This window comes from Xiphophorus couchianus, chromosome 23 (genome assembly GCF_001444195.1).
Source record: "Xiphophorus couchianus chromosome 23, X_couchianus-1.0, whole genome shotgun sequence".
NCBI classification, from domain to species: Eukaryota; Metazoa; Chordata; class Actinopteri; order Cyprinodontiformes; family Poeciliidae; genus Xiphophorus; species Xiphophorus couchianus.
In genome coordinates, this window is record NC_040250.1 from 8,109,208 (window position 1) to 8,134,010 (window position 24,803).

Sequence of the window (24,803 nt, forward strand, 5' to 3'; positions counted from 1 at the left end):
ACCGCGCGCTTCTTCTTCTACGGGGGAAAATTAAGTCAGCGGCTGCTTACCGTAGTTGCGAGACCTGTTGTGGCTCAATATTGGTCCATATATAAGGCGCACTGGATTATAAGGCGCACTTAAGGCTTTTGAGAAAATTGAAGGTTTTTAGGTGCGCCTAATAGTGCGGAAAATACGGTACTTGTTGTGTTTGAAGTAATCAAATCATTTCCACACTAGCATAGTGTGTTTTTACACATTTATGGAAGAAAACTTTATAAACGCTGGAACCTGTCATGTAGAAATACTTGAATATTCATGTAGCTAATCGATTGATAGGCCTGTCGCAATAAGCAATAACTCAGTTGTGTGATAAATTAAATTGTAACAGGCTCGATCATCTTTATTTGCATGATTTATTGTTTTTAACCACAAACTGGGTGACAAAAATCTTCAGTCTGGATCTTTGATCTCAACTAGCTCTTTTTTTGAAGAACAAATTTCTTTACAGAAACTTCATATTTTATGATCTACTTTGTTTATTTGGGATATTTAAAACGTCTTCCAGTTCCAGTGTTAAATGTTCATTAGAATTTAAAGTTTATTGAACTTTGAGAATGTTTTACATTATTATGCCATTATTGTTACATTACTTTAAATTTGTGTCTCACAGTAAAGCTTATGTTTATCGTGACAGGCCTATCGATTGATAGCTTCTTCTCATCAATTTATCACAACGCTGTCTTGTAAAACTCTAATCCCAGAGCTAAATAACTCATTAATCTACAACTTTATTTCATATTGTGGCTCAATAAGTAGGTTTAACCCCTGAAATCTAGAGTACGGCATAAACATTTTATTAGCATGCCTCGTAAACAACTAAAAGTGCATAAGCATCATAAAAAATATGTACACTAAAAGGACTTGCAGGAAGCAGAAGAGATTACATATGTACATGACTTTTAAAACGAATCCTTAAGATAACAGTGGTTGTTTTATGTGTGGCGCAGATCCGAGCTTCTGGCTCTGCGTCACGTTGTCGCAGCCGTCGCCCGCCATCATCACCCTCTGGTTGATGCTATTCTGCACAAAGTCTTTAAGGCCGTCGAATCCCTGGGTGAACAGATACTCCAGGTACCAGTTCCATGGCTTGGATTGCTGAAAAACACACGGGGAGTCACATCAGAAAACATCTGAAGGACTGTTAGATCAAAGACGGATGACTGAGGTGAGTCAAGACTAGACGTGACGTCTTAAATGAACACAGAACGGAAAAGGAGACTCGTTTTACCTTGATGGAATTGAGGTCCGTGTCTTTCATGCCGGGCCAACACTGATAAAGAGACGACATTAATATTCAGTGACAGAAATCTGTGGGAAATCTCACAAGATCGCAGGTGGCCCAAACCCCCCAAAAAAGGTGGATGTGTATTATTAAACATCTTAAAGGGCAGCCATTAATTATAAAATATCCCTATTGATTAATGCATCATCTTTGAAGGATACATTAAAACTCATTTGTCTTAATTTAAGTCTGTTTGGCAAAATTCACAGCAAGAATCCAAACTGATCCATCAAAACAACAGACAGAGTTTCTGCCTGGGAAACTTCCAGTTCCACTTCTTTATGAACATAAAATACTGAATTTTTGACAAATATTTCTACAACCTACAAGAAAACAATAGAGAAAGACAGACATATGAAGAGAGGATGAAGGAAGAAGGACTGGAAGGAAATAAGAAAGTAATGAAGAGGGGAAAAGGAAGAAAAAAGGGTAGTAAAACATTAAAATGAAAAGAGAAGAGAGATGAAGGAAACAAAAAAGAAAAAAGGAAATGAAATAAAGGACACAATGAAGCAAGGAAGGACAAGAAGTAAAAGGAAGGAAGGAATGAAGTGGCAACATGAAGGGGACATAGGAAACAAAGAAGAAAAGGAAGAAAACAAGGAAAGATGAGGAGGAGTCAGAAAACAAATAAAAAAGGGAATAAAACAAAAATTATGGAAATGAGTGGCAAAGAAATTGTACAATCAAGGAAAAAAGGAGGACACAAGATTGGAGAAACAAAAGAAAGAAGGAAAGAAGAAAAGAAAAATAGCAAAAAAAAATTAAATATAAAAGGAGAGAGATGAAGTAAAAAAGAAAATCAAGAACATAGGAAGGAAGGACAAGAAGGGAAGTATGGAAGGAAACAAGAAAAGACAAGGATGGGTGCATAGGAAACAAAAAAGAAAGAACAAGAACTAAGGAAGAAAGGAGACAAAAAAGAAATGAAAAACAAGGGAAAGATATTGAAGAAAGAAAGGAAGGAATGATAAGAGGAGAGAAAAGGAAAGAAACAACAAAGGATAAAATAAATGGGACATAGAAAACAAAAAAGAACACAAGAAGGATCCAAATAAGTGAGGAAGAAAGGAAGGACACAAATAAGGAAGTAAGGACACAAGAGGTGAAGAAAGAAAGGAAAACGGGTAGCAAAACATTAAATATATGAGGAAAGCGATGAAGGGCACAAAAAAGAAAAACGAGAACCCGATTTAGACAGCAGTCAAGGGGATAAACTCTGACAACATGAATATTCTTCATTCTCCCATCTTCTTCCTCATAACTCGTGGAGAACAATAAACTCCGTTTGTTCCCAGATTCCCACTGACCTTGTGGTGGAAGTCCAGAGCGTAGCTCACGAAGGCCGGGTGGTGGATGAGGTCGAAGCGCGTCGAGAACTGCGGCACGCCGCTCTTGGCGAGCAGCTCGTCCGACAGACGCACATCCGCTTCCGGATAACACATGTTGGAGTTCCACAGGCAGTTCACCAAGAACACCTGGTAGCGGTTAAACTCCCGGAAAGTCTGGCGGCTGATGTGAAAGCCCTGCTGCAGAAACAAAACAGAACCAACGAACAGGAGGAGATTCATTTACTGAGTTTGATTCATCGTAATCAGAGTTCGGTAGTAATAGTTACATTTACTTTACTAACATTTCTGAGGAAAATTTACTTCTAGGAGTTTTTTTACTACACTGTACTTTTTACTTTTACTTGAGTTACTTTACTATGAAGTATTTCTGTTCTTACTTGAGTAAAATTTCTGGATTTTCTGCCCACTGAATGAAAAACAAACATTCAACACACACACACACATATTCTGCTAAAGTTTCATCACTTTTATATTGAAAGAAACTGAGTCAGAATTTTATTTTGCCTGATTTTGTTATTTTTTGTTACTTATATGGATTATTTAAGTAATTTCTTTGACGGCAACTTTCTACTTTTACTTAAGTAAACTTTTACTTGAAGCAGTGCTACTCTGACTTGAGTACAATGTTTTAGGGACTCTGCCACCTCTGGTCTTAATAAAAACAATCGGGTGGCATTTGCAGGCGAGCCGGTCGGCCGGCAGGAGAAAAACCTGCTTAAAAAGTCAGAGCTGCGTTGAAATAAACATTTCTAAACTCTCATGTGAGAGGAGATTATGGTTATCAGGTTTACGCAGACGGACTGGCTGAATGTCAAATATCTACCTCAGTTTCTAAAACAAACAGCTGGATTACGGACACAAAACTGATCCAGCCACAGATCCACAGGTTCATCCTTACCTCAGTCACTTTCTCCTGCCTCTTAGCAGACGTCAGGTTCACTTTGTACCTAGACAAAACAGAAATGATGCAACTAATTACAGAAATATAATCCCATTAAAGCTAGAAATAAGACTTTAATTTCACACATCAGATTTTGTCAGGACTCTACATGCCGATATGTGATGAGACATTGTTCTTTCTCACACCTCAGCCAATTTCATCTACAGTGCTATCTTAAGGTAGAAATTCAAATCGTCAATGTATTTTTATTGAGATTTTAGGTGACAAAGTGGTGCATTATTGTAGAACAGAAGGAAAATGATGCTTGGTTTTTGAGGTTTTTGCGAGGCATGCATTTCTTTTACTCTGTTACTCTTAAATAAAACTCATTGTGACCAATTAGAACAACCCAGTTAGGGTGAGTTCACATTAGCCCTGCTTAGTCTGCTTTAATCAAACTCAGATTTCTTTGTCTAGAAAGTCCAATTCATTTGGGGAGGTGTGACTACTGTATGCAATCAAACTCTGGTGCAGATCAAAAAAGCAAACTCTGGTTTGCCTTAAAACCTTGGTCTTGATTCAGTTGAAGTGAACTCTGGTGCAGTTTGAATGCACATGTGAACATCAAGCGGACCAGAGACCCCTCCAAAAGCAGGAAGAGAACTACTGTATAGCGCAGGGGATTCTGGGTAAATGCAACCAAAACAAATTCAAGAGTCTGGCACTAGAGCGAGAAATGACACAGTCTTTTACCAAAGACAAAAGAGAAATCTTACAAAGGCAAAAATCTGACACTACTCCATTTTTGTTCACATTTTGTGAAGAAGGAAGTTGCGTCCTGTTTCTTCTTCTGACGTTTTTGTTGCCACCACAGACAAGGAGGGAAACGGGTTTTTCAAAAGGCTTGGTTCATTTGACAGAGCAGTGTGAAAGCAAACCGCACCAACTGAAAATCATCCCACCTGATGGTCTACTGGACTATTGGGTATGAAAACACTCTTAAAGTCCTGACCTAAATCCAATTAAAAACATGTGGCAAGACTTGAACATCATGTCCCACGTTCAGTCTGAGTGAGCTTGAGCTAATTTGTAAAGAAAAATGGGCCAGATTGAAAGTCTTTGTTTATTTAAAGCTAGAACAGACAAAGCACCAAAAATGTTCTACTAAGGTATCCAGGAGGGTTTCATTTTAGATTTGTAGATTAAGAAAAACTAATTAATCATTTGCCTTCCACTTTATAATAAAATACACTTAAGGTTTTCAATTTTAACTCCACTAAATGTGTGAAAGATCAGAGCTTATGCTACCAGATGAATGGTCTCCCACCTGTGCATGATGAAGGCCAGTCTGTCCACGCTGACTGGGTCGGCAGCAAAAAAGGCTGGATAAAAAACTCCTGGAGGAGGCATGACCACAAGAGGAAGGCCAAACTTCAGGAAAGTGTCACAAACCTGCGGAAGGAGGGTGAAAAAATTATTCTCCAGCTCTTAATCTTAATCAAAGCTTTTATGAGTCTGCAGGGCTCTGCATTGACATCCTGTAATCTGATGTACAGTACACTTTCATGTTGGGCCAATAATGCTGCGCTCCATTTAGCTCAAAGTCAGATCTCAGATCTGGGAATTATGCTATATCCAGTTTGATCTTGATTCCAGTTGGAAATCAGGAAACTAGTGGGATTTGATTGTTTTTGTGCTGGCAAACTACTTATAACAACACAAGTTAATAACAATGTATTATATGCATACAGATTATGTTCACATGTTTGATAGAAGCTTGTGTATAATTATAGTAAAATAAAAATACTTAATTTTTAGGTGGAAAGAAGATTTCAAATAAAGTTTCTAGGAGTGAAACTGGGTCATAAAATCTGCTTTGAATCGAGTTAGATCCAAACTGGCAAAGACACTTGCAGCTTTGGATAAAACATACAATATTTAGACCCAGTTAGCAGCTCTCACTTACTGTCTCATAGAAATCCAGAATGAAGCTGAGCAGGAGAGAGTGGCAGCCCTCCAGCTGGAGGCCCACGGAGGCCAGCCGACCCACGAAGTGAACCAGCTCCATCACAGAGTCCTTGAACCCTGACAGGGTTATGTTTCTGAGACAGAGAGCAGAGCAGAGGGTCACACACAGAAACCGCCTGCTCAACTGACACCAAGGGAAACTTTCAACACACGTTTACTGATTTCAGATAAGACGGAGAAAGATCACTGCAGCAGAAAATATTATAAACTCAAACCAGAGGGGCATTCATAATGACAGATTTACTCAATGAGTCAGCAAATTTTACATGACATGCCAGGGATAGATTCAAGGCTCAATTCTGAATTATATTTTTTATTTACACTAGGGCTGGAATATATGGCTGAAAAACTCATCACAATATAAGCATTTCATTCAGTCGATTTTTTTTTTTAACCTTCAGATTCATCCTTTGTGAAGTGTTCACTAAACGAATGCTATGTTACTGCATTCTAGGCAACAAAATGTTTATTTCCTTCCTTAAAACCAGGACCAAGTGGTTTGTTTATTTGCATATTGAAATTTTTTCTAGTATTTTATAAAACAGGTAGGGCTGGACGATGTGAATGAAAAACGTATCACAATGTAAATGCTTCATGTCAGTCAATATCGATAAGAATTTATTAGTTTTTTTTGTTTTAAATATCTGAAGTACTGAAAAACTGGTGGTGTGACCTTTCCTGCTTTATCCACAGTTTTCACTCCACAGCATTGATTTTTTATTTTCAAGCAGTTATGAGGCAAAACCTTAAACTGCTGCTGCGCCAGTTACTCAACAGGTCTTTGCTAGGTAACCAAAGAATGAGCGAGTTGATTTCACCAACCTTACTTAGCTGTGGTTCTGGATCAGAGAGTGCAGTGAATAGTCAATAATCTATCAGACATATTATCAGGTGTCTATGGCGATATATATATTGTTATTGATTGATTGTCCAGCCCTACCAAAAAGTAAAATGCACCAATTTGCCTCATCTTCAAAAAAATAAATAAATAAATAAAAGTTGCGAGTTTCTCCTTTTTTTGCGTTAAGTGGATTTTTATAAAAACCAGGCTCCAGTTGTTCTTCAGGCTCGGGTTTAACCGAGTGGACGTAAAACTCACATGGACGTGTGGCTGTTGAGGCTGATGTCCAGGTCATCTTCCAGAGCGTACGCAGAGTGCCAGGTCAGCCATTTTAACAGCATGTGGTTTAAACATTCGATCAGTCCACACTGCAGAAACACAGAGAGAAAGCACTGATCAAACACTCAACGACAGCAGCGCTTACAATGAATGCAAGGCTAACACGGGTTAGCTGCAACCATGAAGATCCAGTCAACATGGAGCTACAATGTGAGGACTATTCAGGATTTCTGAGCATTTTAAGGTCAAACTTTTCATCTCTTACATTTCTGTTTAGGCCCTTTTGTTTGGATAAAATGGATGGAGGGATGGATGGATGTAAGGATGAAAAAATGGATGGATAGATGGAAGAAAGTGGAGAGAAAAAAACAGATGGAAACATGACGGAGAGAAAGTGGATGGATGGAAAAACAGATGGATGGATGAATATACAAACTATCGGACGGATGAATAAATAAACTAACTGATTCACAGATTGATGGATGAATAGGCAGATGGACATGGAGATCGGAGACGGATGCACATTTTAGAAAACAGGATTTAAAAATAAGCTTTTAAAAACACCTCAACATTGAGAGCACCCAGATTTTTCCAGAAACCCTGAAGTTTTAACAACTTTTGCCTCAAACAGCAAACTCACCTTAAAAAACAGCGAGGACGTGAAGAAAAGCTGCATGAGAGGATCGAACAGCAACGTCTTGATTTCTGAACAGGAGAGAAAATATCACAATTATTCCTGCTCAACTAACAGCTCACATTTTCTAATAAAGCTGCCTCAGTCCGGCTCTCCGTGTCTATCAGTTACCATGCTAGGAAGCAAGTAAGATAGAAAGCAGCATTTTGTTTTTGGTTTTGTGGACACTCACGCGAGCTCGGAATGACGGGAATGTTGCTCAGGAGGCCGAGGATCTGTGGACGCAGTAGAGATCCGTCCCAAACGTTCAGGAATTTGTACATGAAGGCATCAGAACTGTTAAACCCCTCCTAATGGACAAAAGCATTGTTAAATTAAAACATGGGGCAACACTTTATTTAAATTAGATTCTGACTTTTTTCTCATAATTCTAATTCTGTGTGAGTCTATGTCAAGATCCAATTAAATAACCAAATATCTTTAGGTGTATGTCAACTATGCTGCTATTGTATGAAATTAATCATTTAACTATTTCTTCCCTGTTATAAAATTTGTAAACCTAAAATGAAAGCCTGTCCCAAATTCATTTGGTAGATTTTTTAAGATTAGATTTGTCTGATGGTGTAGAATGAGAATTTAAACAATTCTGAGTCTGAGAAACAAAAATCTCAGCGTTCTGAGTAAAAAAGTCTGAATTTTGAGGAAAAAACATTTGAATTCTGATTTAAAAGAAAACAAACTGAATTCTAAGAAAAAGATCTGAATTTTAAGGGGAAAAAGTCAGAATTCTGAGGAAAAGAAATATGATTACTAAAATTAAAGTAAGAATTCTGAGGAAAAAATTAATTCTAAGAAAAAAGTCAGAATCCTTTTTTTTGGTGGCTCCAATTGTCTTCCATACATTGAATTTATTTGTTAGATTTGAGTTTTAAGACTCGATTTGTTTTACGGTGCATTAACAGCTTAACAATTCTGATTCTAAGATGGAAAAGAAAGTCAAAATTCTGACTTTAAACAAAGAGACTTCATTGTCCTTCAACTGTACATTTGAAATGTACATATTGGGCAAAATTTCATTCCAATACCAATAAGTAAACAAAATAATAAAATTATTAGTTTACATCTTAGAAATATTGCATAATTATAAAATAAATGAACACATGCGATGAGACGCTCACCTGCAGGAAGTGCTGTACCGACAGCAGCCGGTTTAAAAACTGTAGTGCTTCCTCCGGGTTCTTATTGGCTCCTCCATCGCTGCAGAACAAAAACTCTGAACAAGAAAGAATAAAATTTAGTAACTCAAACAGACAAATATTATTCTGGAATTTTTTATTTCTTCTCCTAAAATAATTCCCTTTGATTAGCCAAACTAAGTAATCCGCTGGAGTTCAGCTCAAGGTCAGCTTTAATTTGGGAGTAACTTCTCCTGCTTGTCGATGATGATGATGATGTCACAGCGGTTTTGTAGCTTCACGTCCAATCAAATCTCATTTACCTTCGTGGAGAGTGTAGCCGAGCCAGAAGTTGAGTCGCAGGAGGGCCGACTCATCCTGCACGCAGTCCAGGTACTGCAGAGCCAGACTGGAACCCAGCAGAGAGCCCATCTGAGCCGGCAGCTGGCGGAGGAACAACCACATAAAAACATCATCACACACCCATCAACACCGACAGGCACCCAGAGGCACATTTTAATAAAAAAAAAAAAACATGCTCTGAAAGTCAAACTTCACATTAAAATACAGAATTTGTTGTTTTACTTTATGATCATCCTGTTTACCAGTATTAGGAGAGTTAATGCTGATAACAGAGTTATAATTTTCATTAGAGTTTAGTTTTATTTCACTGTGACCTTTTTCTAGTTTTCATAGAGTATTTATTAGATTTTACTAGTTGTCATTAGATAAATATTGTTTAGTTTTTATTAGTTATAGCAGTTAGTTTTTCCCGATCGTGGCTAATTTTTAGGTGCCAAATTCAAAATGGTAGAAGTGTTTTATTTTGATTATGTTTACATCATTTGGCTAATCATTTGGCTCCACAATAAGTACATTTTTTTAAAAATGAATTCAATTATTGTTTGCTTTCAACTTTTGTTGTCGCAATTCTGTATTGCCAAGAAGAGTCTGAGTGCCGTAATTTACCGACAACTGACGTAAACTGCTTGTGTGGGGGGATAAAAAGAAAATAAATCTCATATCCGTTCAAAAGACTAATAAATAAATTCATAAACACAAAAACAAAGGATTTCATATCTATAATTTCAGTATGTTTTATAAACACACAATATAGTTCCCATTAGTTATAGTTTTTCCCCATTAATTACCATTTTTATTTATTTCAGTTAACGAAAATGTTCTCTCTATTTCAGTTTTTGTTATTTCATTAGTTTTAGTTAACTATAATAACTTTGGCTGATACAAAAAGTCAAGCCGAGCTGAGACTCCAGTGACAGCGCACAAGCAGCTGCCTCAAAACATGGAGAGGCTGCCAGTTTTATGGATAAATTTGAATAAAAAGGAGACAAACTATGAACAGACACAATTTCAACAAGAAGCGATAAAGTGTTGATCCTTTACCAATATAATCAACACAATAAAAGAACGGTTTATTCACAATTTAAAAAACAACAACAGAGTTAAGAAAGATCTTTGGCTGTCTTTTATAAGCTGTGTTGTGTGCAAATAAAGAGGTGAATTTATGTGTTACACTGAATCTCATTTTATTTTATTTATTTATTTTTTTGCTTTTATTACTCATTCAGGACAGATAAACCTCTAATGACGTCTGTGAGGGGAAAAAACATATAATGGTAAAGTTAATGAGACGCACAGCGCTCATAAAGCGGGTTTATCCTCTAATCTAATAAAACAATTACAGCCGTGGGGCCACCTGTGCTCGGACTGAGATATATATGCGCTGCACGTCATCCAGATTAGACGGTGTAACAGCACCACCATGTGGTGGTAAGGCGGCATCACACCAGAAACAGATTCAGCGCCCTGAAGTGAACGAGTGGAGACGGATTTTAAAATAAACCACTCTAGGCTTGTGTCACAATAACACATTTTTCTGGATGATAAATTGTCCCAAAAGTTATTAGGATACACAATAATATCATTGTTTTGAGACCGTTTTCAAGTAATATAATAGTAATTGTATTAAAAACACACTGTGTGTTAAAGATCAATAAACTCTAAATTCTAATGAGCATTCAACACCGCAGCTGGAAGACATTTTAAATATCCAAATTAAATAACAAAAACAACAAATAAAATTAATCATGAAGTCTCTGTAAGCAAAATTGTCCTTTAAAAAAAGTTGCGACCAATTCATCAGACTGAAGATTTTTGTCATCCAGTATTTGGTAGAAATACAAAAACGATAAGTAATGTTAATGGAAACTATTGAGCTCATTTTAATTTATCATTCAATTAACTAATTTATTACTTATTGCGATAGGTCTAGTAAATTTGTTTTAAAGTAACATAAGTGATTTCTAATAAGCTGATGTGCAACTTTAAGGCAAACAGTTCACAATTTGGATATGAAGTACCTAGAATATATTTAAAAAAACACTTTTCTTTCACTGTTTTCCTAATAATCTGGTTTTTAAACCAAAAAATGTCTCATGAAGTACCATTTTGAATATAAGAAAAGTCTTAGATTAGTCCAGGGACAGTGTACCTCGATGCGATGCATGTTTTGCAGCAGCTGAGCGAAGGACTGGATCTGCTGCATAGGAACCAGCTTCCTACTGGAGCTCTGCGCCGCCTGGGGCTCCGTGATGGTGACGGGGCTCAGAGATGGCAGCTCCAAGTGAGCGTGTTTCTGGAAAAGCAAAACAAAAGATTTCACTACACGTTCAGACAATTTGCTGACGCATTTCTGGATTGTAGCTAGGAATGTTTTAAAATTAGATGTCACCACTTCATATTTAAGCTAAGCTTTAAAAGATTCAACAGTTAAAAATGTTTATTTCAGGTATTGTTTGTCAAATCCATTTGAATAATATTGGTACTTTGTTTATTCAACCAGAAATAAAATACTCCTGTTTATTTGCCTAGAATATGGTAAAGTTTTCAACAAAATAAAATCAAACCCACTGGCGAAAATAGTAACTCAGACTGTTCAATAAATCAGCTTATTTTGTGTTTGTTTACCTTCACTTACAGATTAATTACACACGACATGATCTGATTCATTTGTGTATCTCTGGGTTTTTTTGGCAAGTATGGCTTTTAGCTGAAGAAAACCCACGACTCAGTTTCTCAAAATACTAGATTATAACCTAAAACCAAATAAAATTGTTTTTAAGACAGAAATGTTGGCTGATACATCCTTTGACTTGTTGTCACAGTTGTCTATAGCTGCGTTTCCATTATAAATGTGCGCATAAGTTTGTGAATATTCCACAAAACAAACACAATTCCACAATTGCATTTCTTCTTGAATTAAAGAAGAAGTGCAATTTTTAAAAATCACACTAAAAAATATGCTCAAACTACTTCCTGTTGTCGTCTTCTTCATGGTTTACGCCACTGACAACATCCAGGTGTTGACTTGTGATGCAAAAAAAACTTCTTTTTTTTTAAAGTGGCAAATTTCCATGAAGCAAATTTATTTTTGAAATGTCAAATTGAACAATTATACGGTCAATGAAAACGTAGCTACTGAAACAGTGAGCAAGAAGGGTAAGCAGAATCCTTCTGGTTTCATAATGGTAAGTTGAGTGGAAGGAAAACGTTTTGTAGAAAAAAAAGGTGTACAAGAAACATAACCACAGCCTTAAGAGGATTTCTTCATGATTTTCACTGCTGACAAGCTTTGTAGAAATGCAGATAACCAATTTCTGCCTTAAAGAAAATTATGTTGCTGCGCCTGAAAAGTCCAGAAAAGTAGCTTCACCTAAACCTCACAGTGGATCCACGTAGATTTGTCAAGAATAAGATGAAAAACAGAAGATTCAATACCATCAAAAACCATTTCTTTAAATTGATATGTGTGTAATTTTATGAGAAACTGCATTTGGGGGTTTATTTTGCTGTAAGCAATAATATTTACTTATGATTTACAGATATAAACTAAATGAAATTAAATAAAAATACTATCTAAGTCCACTTGTTCATTACAGATCCACTTTCTAATCTGATCCTGTTACTAGTACTAGGATAAAAACAGAGATATAGGTTGTTTTCCATTTGTAGGAAACACATGGAGCCTCTGGTCAGAAGGCTGATGAAATGTTGCAATAATGCTGGGAAAGCAGCAGCAATATGTCAAGTGCTGCAGAAATCATTTAAACTCTCTGAATAATATGCTGGGGAACCCACCCTTTTCCGAGAGGCGGTTTTATCTCTGACAGCGAAGGCCAGACTGATGCTGGAGGCGACCTGCATGTCGTTCCTCTTCTGGACTGTGATTAGAGCCGACTTCCAGGGGGAAATGTGATTCTTAAACCCACTCTGCAAGAAATCAAAGAGCACTTGTGTTTCATTGCTGTTTAGAGTTTACAGTCAGGGAGTATTAGAGGAGCTTTAAGTTTGAAACTAGAGTACAAACCTTCATCCGGGATGGTATGGAGAGTGTCACCAGCTCAGGGCAAAACACTTTATAGAGAGACAGAAGGTACAGCAGGTAAGGCTGCCTTCCCTGAGGAGACAAGAGAAATGTGCAACACAATGCATAAAACATGTCTGCAGAGTCCCAGAAATACAACAATCAGTTCTGTTGTTGCAGAAATAATAAGTACCATGAAAAAACTACAGATGCGTTTACAAAAGGTTTACATGTTTTTACTCGTTTATGTCTTGAACAACATATTTCCATAGTTTCTCTCTGGCAAGTCAGGAGATATGATCCTATCACCCAGTAATCATAACACTTCACTTAAAGAACCAAAAATGAAGGGAAGGAAGGAAGACGTGAGAAAAGAGAGTGAAACAATAAAAGACAGTGCAAAAGACAGAAATACCAAATGAAAGAAGGAGTCAGAAAAGAGTCAAACACAGAAAAGAGAAAAAGACAGAAAAAGGTCAAAGACAGAAAAATCCAAAACAAACTAAATCAACAGGAAGTTTACCAATTTAGACTGCTGCTCCAGTAGCTTCCTGACTCTGAAGACACGCACTGCAGTGGAATAAAAATACTGTTAATATTTTTCACAGAAGTGAAGGAAACACTGAGAACAGAAAAATAAATATCAAAGCCTGGCTTACCATTTTCCTTTCTGGTTAAAAGATACAACAAGTGGCAAATGAAAGGGCACTGAAAAAGAACAAGAACAAGAAAATGTAAAGTCTTGTTCATAACACGACAAAATATAATCATCAGTTTATATTACATATAATTAAAGTTAAATCAATTTTGCTCTGACACTTGCAGGTATAGACGATAGATGAACAGAATTTACTTTTGAGGTCAGACACTGATGTTGGATATGAAGGCCTGGATCGCAACTCTAATCTAATCCAAAAATGTTCAATGATTTGAGGCCAGAAAGACCAAGTCACCAATTCTTCCATATCAAACTGGATAATTAATTTACCTTATTCGTCCGGAAACATAAATATGTCACATTCACCATCATCAGCGTGTGAATAGGTGAATAACGGCATGTAGTGTGAAGCATTTAGTCTATACAAGTACGGGCCATTGGCCATTTACATGTTAATCTGAGAGAGGAGTGAATGAACCCACCTATGTTAAACATGAAAAACCAACACTAAACACCTACTCTGCATCTCTGACTCGTCTCTCCACGCGGTTTCATAGCATTTCAGACCTTTGGACAAGAGACCAAAACAACTCAGACGGCAATATGAGGGATATGTTTGGACCTCAAGCAACAACGACCCAGCTATTGAGCTGAATAGAGGCTATTATATGTCTTTAATGCTCAATCTATGACCTTAATTTCTCTATTGGTGTGACTGTTCTCATTGCTATTGACTGTAAACGGTTCAACCATGTTCAGTCTTTTAGATCAGAGCGGAAACATCTTGAAGACAGTAAAGACGTCCAGCTGGATTTGATAACTGAGACTCAACACCAGCAATTTGCTTCTTTAAAGTTGGTCATCTCATTATTAAAACTCTGTTATCTAACAATTTTCATACAGCAAAAGGTATTTATGACAGTTTCTCGTATTTATACCATCTAGCAAAAATAAATTAGCTAGTTATTAAATATGAATCTCATAATATTTAAAATGTCATAATTTAGCATAACTTTGAATTGTATCTCATGATTACGACTCATTTGTCTAATAATAATGAGGTACAATATTGGGTATATTAATAATCATAATTATGAGACTTGGCTATATCTCTGAGATATTGGTGATAAATATTCATTTCTCTGTCATTTTTTATTTTAAAATACAACAAAGTAGTTTTTTTCTCATTGGAAATAAAATGGGCATCTCTCAAAGGATTAAAGAATGGTGCGCAAATTATTAAAATAGTGTTTATCTGCTCTTATTTTCATGAGGCAAATTATTTACTCTTCTCTCAACTATTAACAGAAATGTTTTAAAAGATATTACAGGAAACAAATCCTTCTTATCAAAGTTGACCAGCTTTTGTTTATAAGCTGCAGCTCTTTATCTTTAGCTATTTTTCTCTGCCCCAAAACGCTACCATTACTTCCCACCATTTTCAAAGAAGTAAATAAGTTTCAAATTAAATCAACACAGAGAAGATGAGTCACATACCAGATTCTCATCTGTGACGAAGCTGAAGATGAAGCCATAAATGGCCTGAAGCTTGTCCTTCGCATCGATCATGTCAAAAACAGTCAGCACCCATTTTATAAATAAAACCTACAAATTTCAGAGAGAAAAACACATAAGCCCAAAACATACAAACAAAATTGACTGAATAGCAACAAGATCAACTTCATTTTAACATTATTAGAGAAAATTTTTAAAAAACAAATCTGTGCCGTGTTTTTCTAATCTACATTATTTGGATGTTAACGTGTGGAATTGATTGGATTTTCACAAACCTGAGTGCTGATGGGTAATTTCCGAACAGTGAGCCAAACTATGGCTCGGACCACAGCCTCCTGTGGCACCACTGAAGCGGGGAGCAGACACTTCAACACCCGTGCACATGGACTGCTCCCTGCAGACGTAATAAATCCAGAGAAGTAGCAAACGTCAATAGATAGATCACAGATTAACATAGTATTTTCTACAAAAGGTGCCATATGTTTTTACAACTCACTGGTCCATTATATCATCTCTCATATCATCAGCAATAATTCAAAGAAAATGTTTTGTTTTACATTTAAAAATTGTCCGAATGAAATAGAGAAAGTTGTCATAAACATGCAGGTTGTTGGAGTGTTTTCAGTTTGTGTGATTGCTTAGTTCAGTGCTTTTCAAGATGTGGGCCTCTAGGGGGCGCCTCAAAAAGTTAGAGTGAAGAGAAAAAAATTGAAAAATTAAACGAAATAAAGGAATAAAATACATTTTTAAATCAAATTTTTTTTTTTAGAAATGTATTCTGTTATGTTTTCTTGTTTTAAATATAAGTTAAAACAACTTATTGAAGATGCAGATAATATATATTATCTCACAGATAGGAAATTCAGGAAAAAGTTACTGTCTTTCTCATCTTTCTGACTGGCAGCCAAATTTATAAAGTTGCTTTGCTCCTCAAACTAGAAATGGAAACATTTCTGACAAATAAAAGACAGAAGGAACCATCCAGCTGCCCTGCTGTTGAGGTCACTTCTGCAAAATCCTAAACTATGGAGATTAAATACTGTTTGATGGGATTAATAGAAAAACATTACATACTTTTTTTATCAAAAGAGGGGATTGTGGTGAACATTTTTATCTGATAATCTATTGAACATCCCATTAATAAAGTCATAATATATTATCTGATAAAAAATTTCCACCATAGAACTCATTGTTAACAAATGCTAAATGAATGCAGTAATTGTCGAATAGTAAATAAAAGTGAGGAAAAAAACTGCAAAATTCAATATTTCTTTACATATTTTGTAGCATTGTCTGTGAGCTTGCAAAGGGGGTTCCTGACCAGAAACTAACGTCGTTGGATGGGGCCATAGCATGGAAAGGTTTGGGAACTCCTGGGTTACTTAGTTGATAAAATACTAATGTTTCCTAATTACATAGCTTGTTCTTCAGTTTGCTGTGCTAAAGTGTAAAAGTTGCAGTAATTTGCTTCAAAGAGCAGCTAAGTGGCGGGCTTACCCATGCGTAGGCTCATAGCAAAGTCCAGCATGACAGAAATGGCCTCTGGGGACAAACCCCTGCTGAACGCCACTTTCTCCACCCGCACCAGATTGTTCTCCAGCTCATCGTTCCCAGTTACAGGAGTGCCTGCTTCCACTAAAGGGCAGAGAGAGAGGCGAGGAAGACACATCAGAATGACAGAAATGCAACTTCTGAGGTTGGATGGGATGGGATACCATGAGAACATAAAGATTTCCAAAGAATACAAGTATATATCTACAGATTAGATATGCACGAAGGAGCATGTAAACATGATAATGTCCTCAAACAGCTCTGCACAAATACATTTCTGTTAAAACTTTTTAGAAGTTCACAACATTTTAATTTTGATCTCGTGTGACCTGTTAAGTGGCTTGTATTTATATTTTCTCTGCTTATTTCTATAACCATGATAGTGGTAAAGAACAATTTCTCATTCACAGAACAGTGGTTTAAAAAAATCTTAAAAATTAAAACTAAAATAAGAAATAATTTAAACTCAAAATGTCATTATTAGTGTTATGTTCAGGGCAAAATCCAATTAAATTTGACTTTTCAGGAGTTCCTCAAGAAAAATAAATTGTCAAATTACCAATTATAAGGACGGCTTAATTCCAGTAATGCTAACTAATCATTGTTCTTTCACTTGTAACTGGGAAAAGTATGAATAATTTTCTACATGCCATATTTAAAACAAAATCTAAATAGAAACTTTTTGTTTGAAATTGATACTCTTTCTACACTACTGTTTTATCATTTGAGCTGGGTGTTTTATTTTGCTGGTCCCATTAGTTCATTTCTTTTGATTTATCCATTTGCAGTAGGTTTATAAATTATATTTTTTGTGTTTGACTATTTATTAACCAAGAGAGACACAGTCTTTGCTTGAGACACTGCAATAACACTTCACAGTCATAAATGTGCATTGAATTGCGTGAAGTAATATAGTAAATAATAAAGTATCCTATCTATGCAGAACATATAAATACAGTTTATGCAGCTATTACTGTGATAATCTAGACATCCAGTAACCCTCGTTATAACTAACATTTATAAATAATTGCTTGTTGTTTATCTCAAATATTGTGTAAGGTGTAAATAAATACAACATTTATCTTTTTGATAAAGGGAAAGTGGAGAAAATGTGAGGGTTTCCTAGCTGACTACTACTGTTCTGTAGGACATGTTTATAATCGTGACGTAGGTTCGTCTTCCTCTGCGTTAAGATAATACACCATAAGCTATTTTTAAAGACATTTTACGTTCTCCACTATATTCCGCCAATTACATGTTTCTGTTCATTATTGTACTGAAGTTTATAACTCAAGTACAGTTCCGTTGATGGCTATGAATCCAACTGTTTTCGTTTGTGGACCTACCTTCAGAGAAATATTTCAAGGCCAAAACGAAGGGGTCCTCCTCCTCTTTCTTCCTCCTCTCCTGTTCTGCGATTCTCAGACTGCGGTTGCTCCTCCGAGTGAACACAGACTGGTCGCTCAGATCCGAACTGTCCGAATCCGACAAGTTTAGCTGCGTCGCCATGTCTACATTGCTAAAAACTTTAGAAACACAATCCCCTCCCCAACTCTGCTTCCGTCTGTTCAAAGGAAACTCAAAATCTTCCGCGCCGACCGTTTGCTATGCGCCTGCGCAGTGGCGTCCATCCGCTGAGGTGCTTCACGGGAGTTGTAGTCTGTTTTGGTTTGTAGTTCTTGCTGAGAGAAAAAGCTAGCGGTTTCCCTGATAATAAATATGAACATTTTGTTTTCTCTCTCTCTTATTTGGGAAAATATTTAATCACTAAAGTCTAAGAATAACATAGTAAGATTTTTGTTATTTTTTTGTCAAACTATTAGAACTATTGCCAGTAGAATATTGCTTAAGAATAAAGAATAATTCTCAAAACTAGCTTCAGGCACTTCAATATACTTAAAATTAGCCTTCTTCATCCATTCCAAAACAGATTCGATGCATGTTTGGCATTACTTTCTTGATGGAACATAATATTGTGGCTATGTTTTTCACATCTGAACTAGTTTCTGTCACCTCAAAGGAAAAGATTTTGGTCAAAATGTAGAGGAACGATCCAGGAACCTAACAAAATTAAAATATTTGGACAGCATAACAATAAGTAAGTTTGGAAAAGCCCAATTAAAGCTTTCAAACCTTTGTAAAGCATTGTGTTGGTGGCAGTGCTGAGGGTCTATTTTGCTGCCACTAGTAGTGATACATCATACAACTACCCAGGAACCACAGGTACAAGTTACAAGGTGTTCCCATGGGGCAATTAACATAAACACACCAAAACTACTTAACAAGATAGCATGCTATCAGGCTAACTTCAGACTTTTGGGACAGCCCTGCCCTCAATTCTAATGTTTTATTTTATTCAAAATTTATTTTATCAGGCAAGTAGATAGAAAACAAATTATCAATTACATATATATATATAATTACTTAAAAACTGATTCACACGATTATGCTTCTTTACAGAATAATTGTTTTCAAAATTCCTGTAAGTTGAGGTATACACTTAAAATCCAGGAAAAAAGTCATGCTTCAGATGGATCATTAAAAGCTCTGATATGATATAGTCATGCTAACAATGCCTATTAGTTTCTGCTGCAAAACTGACTTAACTTTGAATGAAAAGGCATAGATAAAAAGGGGAAAAAAGTCACTCTCACCTCCAATTCTTTATTTAAAGTTCTTCATTTACAGAAATATTGACAGGATTTGTAACTGCACCTAAAATGCTCAAAGATGGAAAAAAAATCACCCAGTTTTGTACTGTAACAGTGAATTACAAGGAATAATATACAAGTTCTTACAGACAAAATTATAATTGTTTTGGTTAAATTGCTGCTGTACCAGTTAGCAGCAAACACCTGAGGCAATCTGTGTTGCCCTAAACCTGGCAGAAGAAAGAGAATATTCAGATTATTTTATTTTAAAACAGGCCATCATCTGAACACCCAGAAATATCTACTGAAATAAACAGTAAATGAGTATTTGCATTATTTTGTGTAATTCATCTTTGTGTTGCCACAGCTTTGAAAAGCTGACATGTAAGTGGTACAAAATTTTATCAACAGTTCTTTTTTGGCTTATGCACTCCTGACTAAATTAAGCATGCTTCAAATTGACTTATAACAGGTCTTTCCTAGCTACTTACGGTATAAAAACAAATTAGAAAAAACTAGATCCAAGGACTGATGGAGAAGCGGCATTCTCAAATCAACAATTAAAATATGTACTCAAGTAAAAACACAAACATTTATTACAGCTGCAGCACTCAAATAAATAGAAAACAGGACTGTGGTGACAATAAGTTGAGATCAATCAGGCATGATTGTCCACAATTATGCAGAGGAGAAAAGGAACATGAGTTCTTAGTTTCACAGTGGAAGTGCAGAGGAATTGGTGAACTTAATCAGTCAGCCAGCTGGACGACAGAAGATATGTATATGTGGAGGGTTATTACTAGAAGTAAATGATTCCCTTTAATTTTCAATTACTGCAATCCATTTCTTCCTTTACCGCTGTAGACCTTAAGACTGCTTGACCTTGTTCCTTTCTTGGTCGTTGATTTGCAGCTCCTCCCGGGTGTCCTCCCGATCTGGCCGATCATCGCTCTGCCGGGCGATGAGCAGCCGGCAGGTAAGCAGAATACCAAAGACTAGAGCGTGGGCGTATCGCTTCAGGGGGTCCCCTACTAGCTGGTGGAAGAACAGCACAGCCAGCATGACGAGCAGCAGCAAGAAGTTGGCCACATCCTTTGGCCGGCCTGGGACCAGGGTCAGCACCACTCCACAGCCCACTTCTAGGGACCCAATGATCTTGCGAAGCAGAACGGAGCTGATGCCAATTTTTTTCAGACCTGGCAGCGCCTTGGCATAGCTTTTGTATGCCCTTTTCTGAAAAAAAAAATCGCAAAGAAAAAGCTAAAAACTCTGCAAATGCTTTCACCATATTCAGCAGATCCAAGTGTTATTATGGTTTTTTAAACAGTTACTATTGGGGGAGCAATAATTGCAGTTTCCTATCCGATCACAAATCTTTAAAAAGCCTGGCCTGCCGATTTTGATTCTGGCCGATACTTTTTTTTTTTCTGAAATGTCACAAAATATAGCAAGAATGTTGCTGAATTGCTGGGATGACTATTGTTAACTGCAAACATGCAGACATGACCTGGTGGGCCAGTCTGTCAGTCAAACCTCTCACAGCAGAGCAAAAGAGGACAAAGGCTGATTTTTAGACCTTTGCTGAGGCAGACAAGATCAGCGGATAAGATCGACTTCACATTTAAGTATTGGCCAGTCAAAATCTCCCAAAATTAAGAAAATCAGCACCGATTTATTGGTGCACCCGTAGTTAATCTAACCCACATCGTTCCAATAACAAAGACGAGTTAAGAGCCACTTTTTTCCTATGAAAGTTGTTGTGACAGAAAGTGTCACAACACTAAGACCAATATATTTAATACATCTAGAAATCTTCCATAATTTTTTGGGCTAAACCATTTATCAAATATATTTTTAAAATTCTGAAAAAATGTTATATGATTAAACAAATCTATAATTATTTCAATTCTTTAAAATTGTATTTCAAAGAGCAACTGTTACAGTATTAAGGGTAAAAGAACCCAAATCCAAGACAAACGTTAAGAAGAAAATAAACAAATTATGTGAAACCTGACTTAATATGCCATAAAATAAATAAAAACAAAATAAAATATGTCAGTGGTCTACCAAATACATACTTACATAAATAACAGATTTTAAAAATGATTAATATATAAATAATTTTATATTTAACTCATGTGACATTGTAAATACTTATGCTCTCATTAAAGCAACAAAGGAGGACTTTTAAATGCAGTTTGTTGTGAGACTTCATAAACAAAATTGATCAAAATTGTGGTTGGTTTTAAAACTAAACCATGGTCATTTCACTAACAATAACATTTCATATTAATAACTAATACAATGATTGCCAATCCCTACTGGGGTCTTTTTGACGAAACTGAGAAAGTTTATTTTTACGATGCATTGGAGCGCAGGCGTTCTATAAATAATCCTAATAATGATGAAATTATAAATAAATATGTGTCTATCTTTAACATACGACGTAGCCAAATTTGGATACACTAAATTATTTAATTACGTACTAAAAAACTATCTATCTTTAATATGATTTATGAATGGTCTAATGTCAGATCATCAATCATTACTGTGAAACAAAAACCATTAAAAAATCATGTGACAATAAATAATTATGTTTGCAACTCTGCAGAACTGTTGTAACTACTAATTCTGCACAATACAATAAATGCTTGCATTTACAGCTCCAAATATAAATAAATGCAATTATTAAGTGTTTATCAGTACTACTGTATTACTGAATGTAATTGTTGCAGTAGAGCGACCATTATTAAAAATGAGAAAGTTTACTTTAGAGTTGTTTTTGTTTTTGTGAGGCCTTGGTAGGTATGCAGTGACTGGGTATCCCCAAAAATCTTTTATCTGCACTTTTAACAATAAATTACACATATATTATGATGAAATTTTAAGTTCACTCCACCCATTCTCATTTTTAATCCAATTATTTATTTATATATTTATCTATTTACAAATTTCCAACATTAATCAATGTGTGATATGAATGTATGCCTTTATGATTCCGTATTTTATTTTTGATGGGGATCATTGGGATGCCCTCCAGTCAGCTCTGATCCATGCAGGATGTTTCAACATCAGCACCTGCAGGTGCATCTCCGAAATTGCTCGAATGCGCCGCCATTGCTCTTCAGTTCTTTTTCTTTCTTTCTTTCAAAAAGGAAGCCTTATAACTACACTTTTAAATGTATACACATAGTAAATCGTTATTATTTATGCATAAATGTAAGTAAATACACCGGCTTAACAAGAAATATATATTTTACATTAAAGTTCTTTCCGCAGCGCCGATTTCGGAATTTTTTTGCATGCGTTATACATTGATGGAGATATATTATGAGGTTTATTTTACAATAAAATGACCTTCACAATGATGATTACAGCAGAGCCACATTTATCTGCAATATAACCCAATTCTTCACAAGGATAACAAGGCTTTAGCGTGGCACGTTGCTCTACAATGAACTAATTTTCCGGCTCTTTCATTATTTAGGTCAGCGTCTCCATATGTTAATATTCGAGCCCGTTTGCAGCAAGCCTAGAACAATGGCTCTCATTTAGCCCGACTGATGCGCTAAAGAATCAACGCTTACTCACCATCTCACTGTAGGCATCTTTGCTTAGTCTCGGGGTGAGCTTAATAGTTCCCATAAACACGAAAAATAAACCCAGAGCAAAAGAAAGGGCCACTATGGTTATTGTCCTTGGCGAGGCCATGTTTCAACCGCCGTGCACGCAGCCGGGCCGCTTCCCAGTGGAGAGTGGATGAAAGTCGGACGGTTTCCCTCAACCAGGGGGATGGGCTTCTGGATGAACCAGGAAAAAAATGGCGACACGGTGCCACCGCCACTTTACTCCGCATCCCCGAGTGGGGGGCTTTCTTCACAATTATACACAACAGAGAGCAATTTAAACCCGCTATTAGGCCACAGACTGGTGAAACTGAACCGCTGAGAAGGAATGATTTTTGGCAGCAGTTGGTGTTGCTAGGCAACCATGATACGCTATCGAGTCACTGCACAGGATTAGCTTGATTCAGCTTCGTCCGGGTTGCATGGGGCCTGTGGACAAAATTATTTCATGGAAGAACCACCACACAAGACAGAATTAAATTGGTTGCGCTAACAAGCGAGCTTGTAAAATTAAAGATTTGCACTAAAAGTGCAAGTGGAATGTATGGAAACATTCTGCCAGAGCTTGATAGATTCAGGAGCAGTATCTTGTTCTAACAAGATCATATCATAAAAAATTCGTTATAGCCAGAACGAGATATCAAAATATGCTCCTCTGACACATTTAGACTTGTTAATAAGACATACTGTAAAGAGGCTTGCTATGATTCTCTTCTCACTGTATTTTAGTTTTACTGAGAGACTAATCTTATTACTACCAGTTTTGAAAAATGAGAAAAATTCTCAATTTAATACTGCATCTCTAGAAAGTTTTCTTGTATTAACAAGATACTGCTCCTGGATTTATTTTAAAGTTTTGACAGTTAAAAGTTTCTGTAAAAATATGACCACAGCTGGTAAATTATTAAGAAATGTTTTATTTGTGTGACTTTAAATTTTGACCTTGAAACGAATGTGTCTATCTTGTCAGACAGAGTCTACGTTCTTCTGGTAATATTGCATCTTTACTCTGCTAATTATGACTATATTCTTGTAATTAAACAATTTAAAAAAATGTTGTAGCCTGGTAGCCATCATACAACTCACAGAAGGGACAATAAAAGTCATTTTGAAAATATTTTTCTATCATTTGTAATTTATTTTTCTTTTAGAAAAGAAAACGATAACAAAAAATCTAATAGGAAATCAGGTATAAAAAAAAACAACTTTAAAATGACTAAAAAAACTGATTTATTTTTTATATTTACTGCTTCTGAGTTTCTAATTGCACCCTTTTAGAGTTTAAGTAAAATACAATATTTTACTTTTTGTTGTATTTTATATGAAAAACAAAACACAAAAAAATTTAATTGAGATTTTATTTTAAGTCATTTCGCCCAGACCTACCTCAACACGTCAAACGTACGTCATTGTGGCCATAAAGCTTCATCTTTGTTTTAACAGATTATAAAACTCCTTTTTTCCAGACATTGAAAACAAATATCTTGTTAAAGGGTTAACCATTGGAAACCAAGGAATACCACCAATTTCAAAGAGTGAATAAACACAGATTATGTTTATCTGTAGTGTAATAAGTCTGGAAAGTTTGTCTTATCTAAACTTTTTAAAAAAGTGAAAAATCAAAGCAGGAAAGAACACAGTCACCTGACTTCAGAGCTTTATCCTTGACATCTTTTTATCCAAAAGTCAGCTCCTAAATTCACCTAAAGGAGTCAGGTGAAATTTTTAGCCAAGGTGGAAGAACTTGATTCAGGAGAAGGTCAGTTTTTTTTCCATCCTCCTCTCGCTCTCAGTCCGAGGTGATGGAAAACATGCGTCGCCAAGGTCAATCACATGTTCCAGTGCTTCCAGCTCACAGCTCGTTTGTGGCTGCCTTCCATGAAAATACTCATTTTCTCTCAGTTT

At 36.1% G+C, this 24,803-nt stretch overlaps 2 protein-coding genes across 3 annotated transcripts; both read right to left on the reverse strand.

Moving 5' to 3' along the window:
• Window positions 1–555: 555 nt before the first annotated feature.
• On the reverse strand, window positions 556–18,219 carry cenpi (centromere protein I). Of its 2 annotated transcripts, none has more exons than XM_028009790.1 (20): window positions 17,968–18,219; window positions 16,568–16,705; window positions 15,346–15,464; window positions 15,053–15,160; window positions 13,557–13,605; window positions 13,421–13,467; window positions 12,901–12,990; window positions 12,672–12,803; window positions 11,026–11,169; window positions 8,837–8,957; window positions 8,517–8,611; window positions 7,571–7,688; window positions 7,345–7,409; window positions 6,684–6,793; window positions 5,523–5,658; window positions 4,884–5,008; window positions 3,575–3,623; window positions 2,635–2,850; window positions 1,271–1,312; window positions 556–1,137 (listed from the first exon to the last, which is right to left on the reverse strand). In XM_028009790.1, the coding sequence occupies exons 1-20, from the start codon at window positions 18,128–18,130 to the stop codon at window positions 955–957; spliced, it is 2,250 nt and encodes a 749-aa protein (XP_027865591.1). In that variant the 5' UTR covers window positions 18,131–18,219; the 3' UTR covers window positions 556–954. The 2 variants fall into 2 exon arrangements, with proteins under 2 accessions (XP_027865591.1, XP_027865590.1); XM_028009789.1 differs by having other exon boundaries at window positions 2,635–2,853.
• Window positions 18,220–19,265: 1,046 nt separating this feature from the next.
• On the reverse strand, window positions 19,266–23,236 carry tmem35 (transmembrane protein 35). Its single transcript, XM_028009846.1, has 2 exons — window positions 22,864–23,236; window positions 19,266–20,505 (listed from the first exon to the last, which is right to left on the reverse strand). Exons 1-2 carry the CDS (start codon window positions 22,981–22,983, stop codon window positions 20,140–20,142), a joined length of 486 nt encoding a protein of 161 aa, XP_027865647.1. The 5' UTR covers window positions 22,984–23,236; the 3' UTR covers window positions 19,266–20,139.
• Between the last annotated feature and the right edge of the window lie 1,567 nt (window positions 23,237–24,803).

Coding starts and splice junctions, on each gene's coding strand:
- cenpi (XM_028009789.1), bottom strand. CDS start 18,130: ATGGCGACGCAGCTAAACTTGTCGGATTCGGACAGTTCGGATCTGAGC. Junction 11,170..12,671: donor AAACCGCCTCTCGGAAAAGG/GTGGGTTCCCCA, acceptor TTGCTTTTCCAG/AAACACGCTCACTTGGAGCT. Junction 1,313..2,634: donor CTCTGGACTTCCACCACAAG/GTCAGTGGGAAT, acceptor TCTCTTTATCAG/TGTTGGCCCGGCATGAAAGA.
- tmem35 (XM_028009846.1), bottom strand. CDS start 22,983: ATGGCCTCGCCAAGGACAATAACCATAGTGGCCCTTTCTTTTGCTCTG. Junction 20,506..22,863: donor AAGATGCCTACAGTGAGATG/GTGAGTAAGCGT, acceptor TTTTTTTTTCAG/AAAAGGGCATACAAAAGCTA.